The sequence below is a fragment of the Microtus ochrogaster genome, chromosome 4 (assembly GCF_000317375.1).
Source record: "Microtus ochrogaster isolate Prairie Vole_2 chromosome 4, MicOch1.0, whole genome shotgun sequence".
In the NCBI taxonomy this organism is placed as follows: Eukaryota; Metazoa; Chordata; class Mammalia; order Rodentia; family Cricetidae; genus Microtus; species Microtus ochrogaster.
This window is the reverse complement of record NC_022011.1, coordinates 48,726,424-48,740,362: the sequence shown is the minus strand read 5'-3', so window position 1 is coordinate 48,740,362 and position 13,939 is coordinate 48,726,424. Positions and strand designations below refer to the sequence as shown.

The 13,939-nt window shown below is 49.0% G+C and overlaps 1 protein-coding gene across 1 annotated transcript; it reads left to right on the top strand.

Annotated features, from left to right (window-relative positions):
• The first annotated feature begins 8,150 nt into the window (after positions 1-8,150).
• LOC101989336 (40S ribosomal protein S27-like) lies at positions 8,151-8,633 on the top strand. The gene has a single exon (XM_005346201.2). It carries the CDS (start codon positions 8,224-8,226, stop codon positions 8,476-8,478), a length of 255 nt encoding a protein of 84 aa, XP_005346258.1. The 5' UTR covers positions 8,151-8,223; the 3' UTR covers positions 8,479-8,633.
• The last annotated feature ends 5,306 nt before the right edge of the window (positions 8,634-13,939 follow it).

Genomic DNA, 13,939 nt, shown 5'->3' with positions numbered 1-13,939 from the left:
GGGAGGGAGGGAGGGAGGGAGGGAGGAAGGAAGGAAGGAAGGAAGGAAGGAAGACCAATAAAACCAAAAAAATGACAAAATAAAAAAAAAAGAAACTATGGAGTTTGTTTTATGTTGGTTTATGTTGTCCAGCTATTCCTGAGCATGGGTCCGCCCTGAATTGTGGTTAATACATGGAATAACACTCCACTGGAGAAAACTGATCTCCCTTTTCCAGCAGATATCAATTGCAGGAAGCTTCTTTTTTTTTTTTTTATAAATTAGGATTTGTTTATTTCATGTATATGGTGAGTTATCTGCATGTACACCTCTATGCCAGAAGAGGGCACCAGATCTCATTACAGATGGTTGTGAGCCACCATGTGGGTGCTGGGAATTGAACTCAGGACCTCTGGAAGAGCAGCCAGTGCTCTTAATCACTGAGCCATCTCTCCAGCCCTGCAGGAAGCTTCTTAATTAGGGAACAGGAGCCTGTGTCCCTGGCCTCTCAGTGCTGGGACCCCATCGGGCTGTGGAGGCCCCCGCATGCTGCCGCAGTCTCTGTGAATTCCCATGCACATCCTGTGGTGTCTGCAAGTCACTGTTCCCTTGGAGTCATCCCCCGCCTCTGGTTCTCACAATCCCCCCGCCTCCTCTTCCACAGAGATCCCATGTCTCTGCACTGTTCTCCGCCACATTCTGGACTCTGGCAGATACAAGGGCAAAGTCATCCCTCCTGTGCTGCCCCGCGGGGACGTGAAACACAAGGCATGCACCATGAGCCCTGGAAGCAAAGTGAGGCTGCAGGGTAAGGCCCTGCCTGGGAAAGCAGAGAAGCCAGGAGCAGTCATCAGGTCTGGATGGATTGGGAAGGAAATGGGGTTCTGAGACCTCTCCAGATAGACACCAGCCATGGCATGCCTCAAAGGCCAAGTCAGGTCTCAGCGTGCCCGCAACCACGAGGTACCCTCTTCCTGCAGCAGGATAGAGGGGCCAGGCACCTGATGTTTGCAGAGTCCCCATGTGGAGGAGCATTAGAGACAGGAAGTGGAGACAGAGAGAGGTTCACCAGCCTCAGGGGGACACCTAGCATGGTCACAAGGGACCAAAGATGAGAGGATGGTGTGCCCAGAACCACCTGGAATAAGCACCCCACTCTCAGGGAAGATGGGGGCATTCCAACTAAGATCACGGAGCTTTATGGTCACAGGGCACCGCAGAGGCCAGCACACTGGGCCAGAAGGTCACCAGAGCCATTCAGGGGACAGCTCTGAACTAGACCTCTAGTTCAGATTGTAGGGCCCTGTTCTGTACCCAGTGGTCACCTTATACGCATCCTCGCCCACCCCAAGCTGCGACAGGCTCTGGCTCTCCAGAAGAAGTACCCAGGTCCCTCACAAACCCAGGCCTGTGAAGCTCTTCATCCCTCTGACACTGAGCAACACTACAGTCCCAGGGCCCAGTAACCCACCTCCCTAACTCCCCAGCCTCCAGCCAAAAGCCACTAGCTGGCCCCAACCATCATAGGTGAGCTCACAGCACCCTCTGGTGGATGACTGCAGGCTGACAGGCACTTTCTCTCCATCCTGGCACCACCTCTCCAACTATCCAGGCCCCAGGGCAAAAAGGCGTGCTGCTGAGAGTGGAAGCCTGGTGCTGTCCCCAAGGAAAAGTGGAGAGGGCAGGAAAGACTGCTGCTTCACAGAGACAGTCTTGAAGCCTCCCAACTGTCAGGGTCCATGGCTCTGACTTTATAGGGTCACCTTCACATTTGTAGCCTAAGGAGAGTGACGCTGGGGTTTGCGTTGTAGTAAGGCCTTCCTTGGGTCAGTCGGTGCTACTCTGGAAAGAAACAAACACAGGGATCATGGCTGAGCTCCCCTTCCAATCCAGGGCTGCAGGAAGGACAGAGGACACAATGGGTGAGCTGCAGAGACGAGGAGGGGACAAAGACAGGAGGCCAACCAAGCTAGGTAGGCAGGGCCTGAAACTGGGCTCCCAAAGCTCGAGTCCTGAGAGCCAGACTGATGAGTCAGGGGCACTGGGGCCGACTCAGGCAACCTAGAGTTGCATACAACCTGGGGTGGGAATGGAGGGGAAAGGAGGCAGGGACTCAAAGCACACCCCTGCATCTTGGCTGGCTGGGGCAAGTCTACAGGAGCCACGGTGGGGGCTCCAGAGGCAAGAGCCAGGAAGAGCCAGGAGTCTAGTCTCTCTAAGCTGTGAGAGGGGCAATGGCCCACAGACACTCTGCAGAGCTAGTCAGAGCCATAGGGCCACTCTAAGGCCACAGGAAGGTACAGGCTGTGCCAGGCTAGGGTACAGGTGTAATCTGGGGAGATTCCAGCCAGAAGGAGGGAGCAGAGAGGCTATGGGACAGTGATGGGGTGAGGAACAAGATGGAGACCTGATGTAAGGTCCCCAGCTGAGGGACCTGGATGTCGCTTAGCAGAGAGACGGCAACCTGGATCCATCAGCACCCAACCTGTCTCAGTTTCCCCTCCCCCCCCCCCCCCCCCCGCCCCAGGATAAGGACTTTGCCCCTGCCCCTGCTCCTTCCTGTGCTAAGGTTTGTTGATAAGAAGCATGGGCCAGGACCCATGTGAAGATCATAGGTCCCCCACCCAGCAGTGCGGGCTTTCTCAGTACCCCGTGTATTTACTCTCAAACATTCCCTAGCATTTTCAACGATTAACCCTCCTCACTAGGATAGCTAATTCCTTTGGTGGTGTAAAACTGTTGTTCATTTTTTAGCCATGAATGGTTACTGTGACTGTTGGGTGGGGGGAGGGTCACACACAGAAAATACTTGTAAGTTTTAGAAGCTTATAGCCATGGGCAGGAGCTCTCAGCACTCCTGTTTCCTCAGATGGCTCTGGCTGCTGCAGGCTGGGCATTTGGGCCTGGAAATGTGGTGATTTGAAGGAGCTGTAGGAAGCTCCTATAGTGAAGACACACTCCCTTGGGAACCCATGCGCTGTGGGCAGGAACCTGCTCAGGAAGCCCCGTTTGAGGACACAGGTGCCCCCAGATCATCTTCCTGATGACTTCCAGGGAAAGCCCAGTTGCTCAGTGGAGGCCAAGGAGGAATCGTGGCAGGCCATGAAGACGAGGACAGCCTGCAAGCTGAAAAGAGTCCTTAGAGGCAGGCGACTGTCCAGCTGGTACTTTGACCTTAGATTTCAGTCTCCTTCATCCACGGTGAGGAAGTGATGCTTGCCCTTGGTACTTCATCTCAGCAACCACACAGGACCTTGTACCCAGCTACTTGCTAGGGAGATCCCACAGGTGTCCCTCATCACTGTAAAATGTGCCCGGCTCTAGGAGAGGAGGTCTCCCAGAACTTTTCTTTACTTCCCTTTGGTAGCACGTCACAAGGGTCCCTGCAGTCCCTGCTGTCACTAGCCACAAAGACAAGTGAACCAGGGACTAAGCAGGTAAGTCAGTGGGTGCTGAGATGAACCCTGCACGTTCCAGGAGTGCAATAGGTTAAGGCTAAAATAATTCTCTCTCCAGCCTTGTTACACAATCCCACCTACCTCCCTGGAACTGGCTAGACCCCCATGGAGGCCAGTGGTCTCTGCAGTATACTTCAGTCAGGCTTAGCCTTCTAGCTAGAAGCCCCACCTCCTTACCCAAACCATACAGCCCTGCTCATCCCTCACCTGGCCCGCTCCCACTCTGGGTACCTATATGATCCACTTATTGTGACTGCCCCAGCCTGTCCCTCACTTACACTTTGGTCACACTGAGACCCTACCCAGTACAGAATGGAGCCTTGGCGCCTTGCCAACCTCAAGCCTATTGCCTGTCCGGAGCAGAACCCAGTGAGTGAACACAGACTGGCTGTGGCCAGCAGCCTCCATGCACAGGTGACCCTTGCAGTGATCCCCTGAGACAAGACCCCCACCTCAGGGGCAGAGTTCTGGGATCAAATTCTGCCTCTGGTCATTAGGGACAGTGTTGAGACATCCTAGTTCTCACCACAGCACCAAGAGCTGCTCACAAGCAGGCCATGGGGTGGGCAGCAGAATGAAGGGTCAGAAAAACAAGGTGTGAGGCCAGGTGGTGGTGGCACACGCCCTTAATCCCAGCACTTGGGAGGCAGAGGCAGGAGGATCTCTATGAGTTCGAGGCCAGCCTGGTCTACAAGAGCTAGTTCCAGGATAGGATCCAAAGAAACCCTGTCTCAAAAAAACACAAAAAAAAAAGAAAAACAAGGTGTGCCCCCAAGCCAATTGAGCCCCAGGCTCACCCATGGGAACCACCATGAGTGCCGAGCTGTCTTTAGAGAGTCCAAACAACCAACTGCATAGCAGACAGGACTGGCCTTTGCAAACCTGTTACTCTCGGTACAACCGACCTATCGCACTGTATCTAGCATGCTCCAGGAGGCAAAAGGAGCCCAGAAAAGTCATCGTAATGTATATTTCCTGGAACCAGGCCAACCAAAGCACTGTTGCCCCTGTGACTAATAGGAAACTCACTATAATTGATTGATTGACTGAAGTTGCTTTTTCTTCTAATTGCTCAGAACCAAGCACAGATCTAAACAACCATCCTCATTCCAACCAGCCCCACTTCCCAAGTTCTGGAGTGATATATGGCCAATAGCTCCAACAGAAACCAGACACCACCCTTCATATGCCTGAGCTAGGTGATGGAAGTCAGGTTCTTAAGGAGAAGCAGGATCCAAGCAGAGAGAAGCAGGAAGGAGCAGTGTGCCCCTCTGAACCCGCAGTGTGCCCTTCTAGAGTCTGGCCCTGTCTCCCAAAGGCTGCTGGTGGAAAGACTGGTTGTTGATAGGTTTTTTTTTTCCCCAAGTGTTCGAGCCATTCAAGGAAGCACGCTGCTGCCACCTACTGGTCACTTTTCTCTCTGTATCCAGTGGCAAACTGATATTTCTGCATGCTAGCTGGGACTGCCTGGCCACCTGGACCCATTGGGGGTCAGGTTTACCAAAAATGCCAGGAAGAGGACAAGGACAACAGCGAGGTGAGCAATGACCTCAAGCACAGGACAGGTGAAGGAGAGCCAGAGAGTTGTCAAGATAAAATATAGGTAATGCACCTATTTCAAAAGTCAGACTCTCCCTGGGCCTTGGTGGTGCAGGTTTATAATCCCAGATACTCAGAAGGTGAGGCAGGAGGATCACAAACTCAGGTCCTGCTTGGACTACAGAGGGACATGAGGACAGTCTTGGAAATTTAGTGAGACTCTGCCTCAAAACAAAATGTAAAAACTAAGGACTGGAGAGATGGCTCAGTGGTTAAGAGCACTGGCTGCTCTTCCAGAGGACCCAGGTTCAATTCCCAGCATGGTAGCTCATAACTGCCTGTAATTCCTGTTCCAGAGGATCTTGCACCTTCATGCAGACATACATGAAGTCATATATGTAGGCAAAACAACAATGCACATAAAATAAATAAATCTCTTTTTTACAAAAAGGTAAATAAATGAGCCTAGTGGTAGAGCATTGTCCATATTGTGAGCAAGGCTCTGGGCTCAATCTCTACTGCTGAAAAGGAAAGCCAGGGTGGAGATGTAGCTAAACTGGCAGAGTGCATTTGGGAAGTAGGTCAGAAGATCCAGGAAGATCAGAAGTTCAAGGTCAGCCTGAGCTGCAAGCCCTAGCTTCCTCTCCCCCCAGTTAATCATGTCCACGCAAATTAGAGACAGTCTCTTACCTTGCCTGATACTCCACCAGGCCTGGGATAAGTCTGAGGACCTGAGTTTGATCCCCAAGCCCCACATAGTGAAAGGAGAGAACAGGTTTCTGCAGGTTGTTCTTTGACTTCTGTTCCCAAAGTCTGTCTTTGACCTTTGCACACTTACTGTGGCAATCAAGTACACACACACACATATACAAACACATGCGCACACAAATACATGCTTAATAAATAAAAGAAACGTTCATAGAGATAGAATGAAGATTTTTTAAAAACTAGCCAGAGAGGACTGGAGAGATGGCTCACCAGTTAAGAGCACTTGCTTCCAAGTCTGGCAACCTGAGTTCAGTCCCAAGAACGCAATAAAAAAGAGAGAACCAACTCTTGGAAGTTGCCCTCAGCTGGGCAGTGGTAGAGCACCCCTTTAATCCCAGCACTTGAGGGGCAGAGGCAGGTGGATCTCTGTGAGGACAGCCTGGTCTACAGAATAAGATCCAGGACAGCCAAGGCTACCTGTTTTTAAAAAAAGAAAGAAAGAAAGAAAGAAAGAAAGAAAGAAAGAAAGAAAGAAAGAAAGAAAGAAAGGAAGGAAGGAAGAAAGAAAGTTATCCTCTGACTCCCACATGCATGCTCCAACACTTTCACAAGTACTGTGCTCACACACATGCACACGTGAACACATACCACACACACACACACACACACACACACACACACAAAATAAGTAAAGAAACATCATTTTTCAAATCTGCTTCTTTAAAATTATGGTTAATTTTATATTATGGAAGGTTTTGGTTGGTTGGTTCCCTTTAGTTTTTCAAGACAAGATTTCTCTGAGTAGCCCTGGATGTCCTGGAACTGTCTCTGTAGATCAGGCTGGCCGTAAACTCACAGAGATCCTCCTGCCTCTGCCTCCCAAGCGCTAGAATTAAAGGTGTGCACCACAACCACCTGGCTGTTTGTTTGGTTTTTGTTATGGGAGGGGTGTGTGGGTGTGTGCACATGAGTGCGGTGGGTGTGTGCACACGGGTGCAGTGGGTGTGTGCACACGAGTGCAGTGGGTGTGTGCACACGAGTGCAGGTGCCCCAAGGAGCCCAGAGTCATAGGATTGTCTGGAGCTGGAGCTACAGGCAGCTGTGAGCTGCCCAGTGAGTCAAACTTGCATCCAGCAGTTCGTCCTCTTAACCACTGAGCCATCTCCCCAGGCTCCTATTATGTGAGGTTTTACTTTGATTGTTTTAAAGCACTTTCTACCACAAGTGACAGCCAATGACACAGAGAGTAAAAGAATTTACCAAAGGTCATGAAAAGATAAAGAGAGCTTATTAAAACACATTTTAAGAGCACATAGCACAGAGTTCACAGACAGGGACCTCCAAGGGGCGTGGGAGTCCTTTTTTAACAGTCCCTATCCTCTGGGACATCTGTGCAGGGACAGTCCAGTATCAGTATATTAAGTTATAAATTTCACAGTACACATTGCCTTTCCTGAGACTGGCCATTTGGGTTAAAGCTCTGTGATGATTTGGGTGAGAAATGTACAGCATAGGCTCATGTGTTCGAATACTTGGTCCCTAGTTGGTGGAGATGCTTGGGGGAGGTTAGGATGCAGAGCCTTGCAGGAAGAAGTATGTCATTGAGGAACAGACTTTAAGAATTTATAGCCCTACCTACTCCCCAACCATTCTCTCTGCTTCCTGTGTGCTTTTAGATATCATTTCTCAGCCCCCTGCTCCTGCCACCGTGCCTTTCCCACTGTTATGGACATCTAGTCTTCAGGAACCAAGAGCCAAACAGAGTCTTCTTTAGATTGCCTTTGGTCATGGTGGGGGTTTTTTGTTTGTTTGTTTGTTTTGTTTTTCTGAAACAAGGTCTCTTTGTATATCCCTGGCTTTCCTAGAACTCACTCTGTAGACCAGGCTGGCCTCGAACTCACAGTGATCTGCTTGCCTCTGCAGGCGCAGTCATCAAGCAGCAGAAAGATAACAGCATAGTCTTGTGTTATCACTAAGACAGGCCCCAAGGGTCACTGGGGTCAGACTCCTCCAAACGTTTGTAATAGAAGTCAGGAGTCACTAAGATAGGCTCCAAGGGTCATTGGGGTCAGACTCCAAACATTTGTTTTAGACTTCAGGAGTCACTAAGACAGGCCGTGAGGGTCATTGGGATCAGACTTCAACTCTGGTATTAGTCATCAGGAGTCCCTTTGATCAGACATCATAAGGCCAAGGTCTAGTTAATAAGGTAAGGGATTTCTGGTTTGTTTTCAGTCCCTTTTCCCCAGCTCTTTCATCCTTGCAGACATGCTATAGGTGTCAGGACCCCATGCTGAAGTCTGAGGTGTTGATTCAGTCTCACCAAAAGTAGTCTCTTATGGCCCTGAGACGCCCAAGGCAGAGTGCGTCTTCCCTAAAGCTATGAGCATAAGTGACGGAGGAAGGTCATTGGTTAATTATAATAAAGAAACTGCTTGGCTCTCATAGGTTAAAACATAGGTGGGTGGGTAGCTGAGCACTCGCCAGCAAGCACCTCACCTCGGAGATCTGGAGCGTCGGTGCTGGCCGAGCCGTCACCATGCCTCTGGCTAGAGACCTTTTACACCCTTCCTTGGAAGACGAAAAGAAGAAACATAAGAAGAAACGGCTGGTTCAGAGCCCAAATTCTTACTTCATGGATGTGAAATGTCCAGGCTGCTACAAGATTACTACAGTTTTCAGCCATGCTCAGACAGTGGTTCTTTGTGTAGGTTGTTCAACAGTGCTGTGCCAGCCCACAGGAGGAAAAGCCAGGCTCACAGAAGGCTGTTCATTTAGAAGAAAGCAACACTAAACATCTATACAAGTTCCTGAGTTTGCGTTTTTCACAGAAAGCCTTATCAAGTTTAGTGACTCTACCAAGACAATGTAACTGTGTTTGATTTTATAAAGTATACAACAGTGATCTCCTATTTTGGTGTCAGTTTTTCAATAAAGTTTTAATTATAAAAAAAACATAGGTGGGTGGAGTAAACAGAACAGAATGCTGGGAGGAAGAGGAAGTGAGCTCAGACTCAACAGCTCTGCTCTCTGGAGCAGATGCCATGCTCCCCTCTCCCGGGCACACGCGATGAAGCTCCGACCCAGGATGGACGTAGGCTAGAATCTTCCTGGTAAGCGCACCTCGTGGTGCTACATAGATTATTAGAAATGGGTTAAGAGGTTGAAACTAATGGGCCAGGCAGTGTTTAAAAGAATACAATTTGTGTGTTGTTATTTCAGGGCATAAGCTAGCAGGCGGCCGGGGTGCTGGGGATGCAGCCCCGCTGCTCCTATTACAACATATAAGAGACTAAAGATGGCTCAGTAAGTACAATGCTCATCTTGAAAGCATGAGGGCATGAGTTTGGCATTGGATTAAAAAGACAAATATAGTGGCACATATCTGTACCCCAGAGCTGGGGGGACCAGAGGGATGGGCAATCCCTGGGGGTTTGACGGCCAGTCCAGTCAATTAGCCAAGTTCTAAGATCAGTGAGAGACCCTGTGTCAAAAGAAAAAATTAAAAAATAAGGTGGAGAGGGCTAGAGAAATGGCTTAGCTGTCACAAGCACTTGCTCTTCCAGAAGATCCAGGCTCAGTTCCTGGAGCCCACGTGGTGGCTCACAACCCCCTGTAACTCCAGTTCCTGAGGATCTGACACCCTCTTCTGGCCTCCACAGGCACCAGGCATGCATGTGGTGCACATACATACCTGCAGGCAAGCACTCATACACAAAAAATAAAATAAGTAAATTGAAAAATAAAAGTGTAGGGGCTGGAGAGATGCCTCAGTGGTCAAGAGCACTGGCTGCTCTTCCAAAGGACCCAGGTTCAGTTCCCAGCACCCACATAGCAGTTCACAGCTGTCAGTAACTACAGCTACACCCTCACACAGGCATATATGCAGGCAAAACACCAATGCACATAAAATAGAAATTAAAAAAATAATGTAATAAATAAGATGTAACAAGGTGAGTTTTGAATGCATATGCCTTTAATCCCAACACACTGGGGAGACAAACATAATCATATCTCTATGAGTTTGAGACTAGCCAGGTCTATGTAATGAGTTTCAAACTAATGAGACCCTGATTCAAACTAAATAAATATATAATGGAAAGGGACCGAGGACGACAACCAATAGTAACCTCTAGCCTATTTATATATACACACACACATACACAAAAAGATATTAGCACGAACCCCAACCTAGCTTCTATTAGACATGATAAAGCTGAGGATCCTAACATCTTTGGCCCTCTGCCCACTGAAGCGTGGTGTCTCTGTCCCTCCCTCTAGGAGCTGTGACTGCTTCCACCAGCAAGACAATGAAGCCTGTGTGTTTGGCAGTGGTCAACAAAGCCACCCAATCTCACCCGGCTCCCTCTGGGGGGGATCTGAGTAAGCACACTCCAAGCCACCTGAGAGATCTCGAGCAGGCCCATCAGTCAACAACCGCCACTCAGCCTTCTCCGCTGCATCAGCCGCCATCGCTGAACTGTGAGCCCTGACAGACCCCTGCGCCTCCTGCCTCCTCCCTGATCCAGCCCTGTGGTAAAAGACTCCACAAGAAACATTCCAAGCCCAACAAACTAATAACCAGAGGCTGGGACGACTGCTCTGCAGCAAAAACACCAGCTGCTCTTCCAGAGGACCCAGATTCAATTCCCAGCACCCATAAGCCTGTAACTCCAGGGCAAGGGGATTTGCTGCCATGTTTTGGCTTCTTCAGGCACTACACACACACGGTACAGAGACATCTATGCAGGCAAAACACACATACACACATAATAAAAATACTCTACTACAAAACACTCTACCACAAGATCCCCCCACACCCTGGCCCTGAAAGACTCTCTAGGGTCTAGGCCTTTTTCATGTGCATACTGCCAGAACTTTCCATGGTGTCCTGGCCCGGTCTTAAACTCCTAGTTCAATATTCCCATGTGCCACACTGCTACTGAATTTTTGGGTCACAGTCTATACCCCAAAAAAGCCAGGTTTGGTCATTCATCCTTGAGAAAACAATTAAAGTCAAATTAAGGTGATTCCCTCAATGCTTCCACCTTAGGATGAAGGACAAAGAGAAGCAGTGACCCTCTCCAACCTTTTGTCCTGTCGTGAGGGTCATATGTGAAGGCCCAGAGAGTGCACATCTAAACAGCCCCAGGCAGTGTGATCCTGCCCACTACCAACAAACCTCTTTCCCATGGAGAGAAAAGATCCCTTCCTGTCTGGCCCAGACTTTCCTTCTCCCAGCGTGAGGCTCCCAGGGAACACTCCAATTTCTTGGGGTTGTTTTAACAGTCTGAGAGCTGAAGTGTCTCTATAGAATATATTCATGTCTGGCAAGCCTGTTACCTACCACCTCCGCTTTATCCAGTGCATGGGAACAGGTAGCATTTCCTGAAGGGTGGTGGGAGCCTTTTATTTCTCAAATGGTAACGAGAAAATCGTGAGAGGAAACATTGACTTCCCTAATGCACCATCTCTCTGACTGATGCAGGCAACAGCCCTTCTACTCCCTCTCCTGGGGTCCAGAGGTACTCTGTAGGCATCTCCTGATGGATGTCACATGCCGCCCAAGCAAAGACGGATGCAGTCTCAGGAGTTCATCACGTCCTCCCAGAACTATGATGCCTTGCCTGGCTTTACATCACATCTAAGAAACGATGGAGGTGCAACAAGTCTTTCTCTGTCCCACCAGCTCCCAATAATGACATAGAGACTTCTTATTCATTATGGAAGCTTGACCATATAGCTTAAGCTTATTTCTAACTAGTTCTTATAATTTAAATTAATTCATTTGTATTAATCTACCTTCTGTCACATGGTCCATGGCTATAACCTTTCCTATTGCATATCCTGCTTCCTCCAAGTCTGACTGGTGATTCTGCCCTCTTCCCAGAGTTCTCTCTCAGCCTGAAAGTCCCACCTGTACCTCCTCCTGCCTAGCTATTGGCTGTTCAGCTTTTTATTACACCAACCACAACAATACATCTTCACACAAGGTGCAAATATCCCAAGACATAGAGGCCTTTGTCGCTGAAACTCCTAAAGTCCTACAGCCCTAGGGTCAAGATCACCACCTTCCACAGACGGCAAGACCACAGTGCAATATTCTCTCTCTCTCTCTCTCTCTCTCTCTCTCTCTCTCTCTCTCTCTCTCTCTCTCAGAGTGAGACTATAATGCAATGCACATACATACAGCAAGACTGAAACACAATACACACATACAGTAAGACTGCAATACAATACACACACACACACACTCACAAACTTCCTGTGTGACCTCCCTGTGCTAATTCCCAGTGCAATCCCTCTCCTACCCTTCCCATACCTTGGCCCTGAATTCCAGTTGCCCATGTTGAAGTTTTACAAACCATGCCACTGATCTGTTTGTTTTTTACTGCTTTGCTTTTATTTTATTTTGATTGGTTGGTTGATTGATAATTGATTGATGGATTGATTTTTGCAAGTGCCCAGGACTTCCTACAAGCTAGATAAGCAGACCACAGAGCTTCAGCTCTGCCCCCCAAATTATCTTTCTCAAGCATTTTCTAAGAAGGTAGACAAAATCTTTTAAAGAAGACACTGAATAGAGAGAAGTATTTGCGATGAGAGCTAAAATTGCTTCTCCAAAGCATTTTTAATGACCCCTCTGAGACTGGGAAGCATCCCGAGAGGCTAGGAAATTGAGAAGCCTTTTTCTAACTCTAGTTGTTGTGTCCTCTGGGTCAACCCAGCTCCTTCTCCACCTGCTGAACCCGTGTGGTTCTTCCCTAATGTCCTGGTTAAGGTCGGGGCCTCTGACCTCATCCTGTCACCTGGAAATATACACTCTTAGAGCAGAAAGAGAGCTCCCCTTCTTCCCTGCCCCAATGGCCTTCTCTCCTCTGTGTACTCTGCAAACGCCTATTGATTGTCCTCTCTGCACCAGACATGCGCATCCATCAAGGGAACTTGCCTTCAGGTTGGAGCATTTAAACCAATTAATTCTCTGGCTGCCTTAAATCAATCACAATGAAAGAGTGGGGATGAATGCGTGTCTGAGTCACAGGATGTACTAGAGAGAGAGGGAGAGAGAGAGAGAGAGAGAGAGAGAGAGAGAGAGAGAGAGAGCCATTTCCCCAGGGAGGAAATGGAGGGGCACTTTTCCCTTTATTAGAAACGTATTTTCCACAAAAATATAAAACCAGCTGCATTCTTTTCTGCCAAAAGCCAGATTCGTCCCTCTTTCCTAAAAGGCCCATTTAAGGTGGCAGTTTCTGACACCACATGACTGGCCTTGCTGCTGGATAAAGTACTGGTCTTGGGGACCATCTTGGCCACCATGGGACCATAAGCCATATCCCTAGCCTCCACTTCTAGATGCCAAGAGCCCAGGTGAGAACTGTAAATACATAGGGCAATAAGGCACTTGCTTGATTTTGTTGTTGTTGTTGTTGTTGTTGTTGTTGTTGTTGTTGTTGTTGTTGTTGTTTGGGGGCTTGGCTCAAATAGGCAGGGTCTCATGTAACCCAGGCTGGCCTGTGTGATCTGTGAACGCCTTGAGCCTCCACTGGGCCACCACAGCTAGTTTTTGTGCTACTGAAAATAAAACCCAGAGCTCCATGCATGCTAAACAAGCACTCTACCAATTGAGCCATGGCCACAGCCCTTCCTTTTGTTTGGCTATGCAGTCCAGGACTGGGACACACAGAAATTCTCTGACCCCAAATGTGCTACCAAGTGTGCCCACCAGCTCTATTTGACTGGTTCTCACAGACTTTATCTGGGTCCCATGGAAGCCCTGCCTCACTCCTGGATCAGGAGCCTCTGCTCAGGTTGCTGCTTTGGGCCGAGTTTGTATTCCCCACACATATTCAGCAGCCTCTTCCACTAAACACAATATGAATGAATTTCCTGCGAGGCGAATTTTAACCCCGAGCCTTTCATCTAGAATATAACAGGAATGGATCGCGGCTATCAGAGGGAGCCGCTGCGAAAAGAGGCCGAGTGTAATTGCCTCAAAAGGAGAAGGCCCTGGAGGCCACATGCGAGCAGGTCCCCTCTGACACTCAGCTTAGATCTGACTCAGCCCTGTCCCTGCTCCTCTCTGTGGGAGCTTGTCCCTCGTGGCCTCTCAGCCTCCCACTTGGACACAGTGAGATTTCCTCACAGGCTCCCTTCACCAACGTAGACAGCACCTGAAGTGGGGTCCAGACCCTCCTTGGGAATGTACAACCTCCTGAAGTGGGGTCCAGACCCTCCGTGGGAATGCACAACCTCCT

Excerpts from the sequence above, each read along its gene's own strand:
- LOC101989336 (XM_005346201.2), top strand. The coding sequence starts at position 8,224 with ATGCCTCTGGCTAGAGACCTTTTACACCCTTCCTTGGAAGACGAAAAG.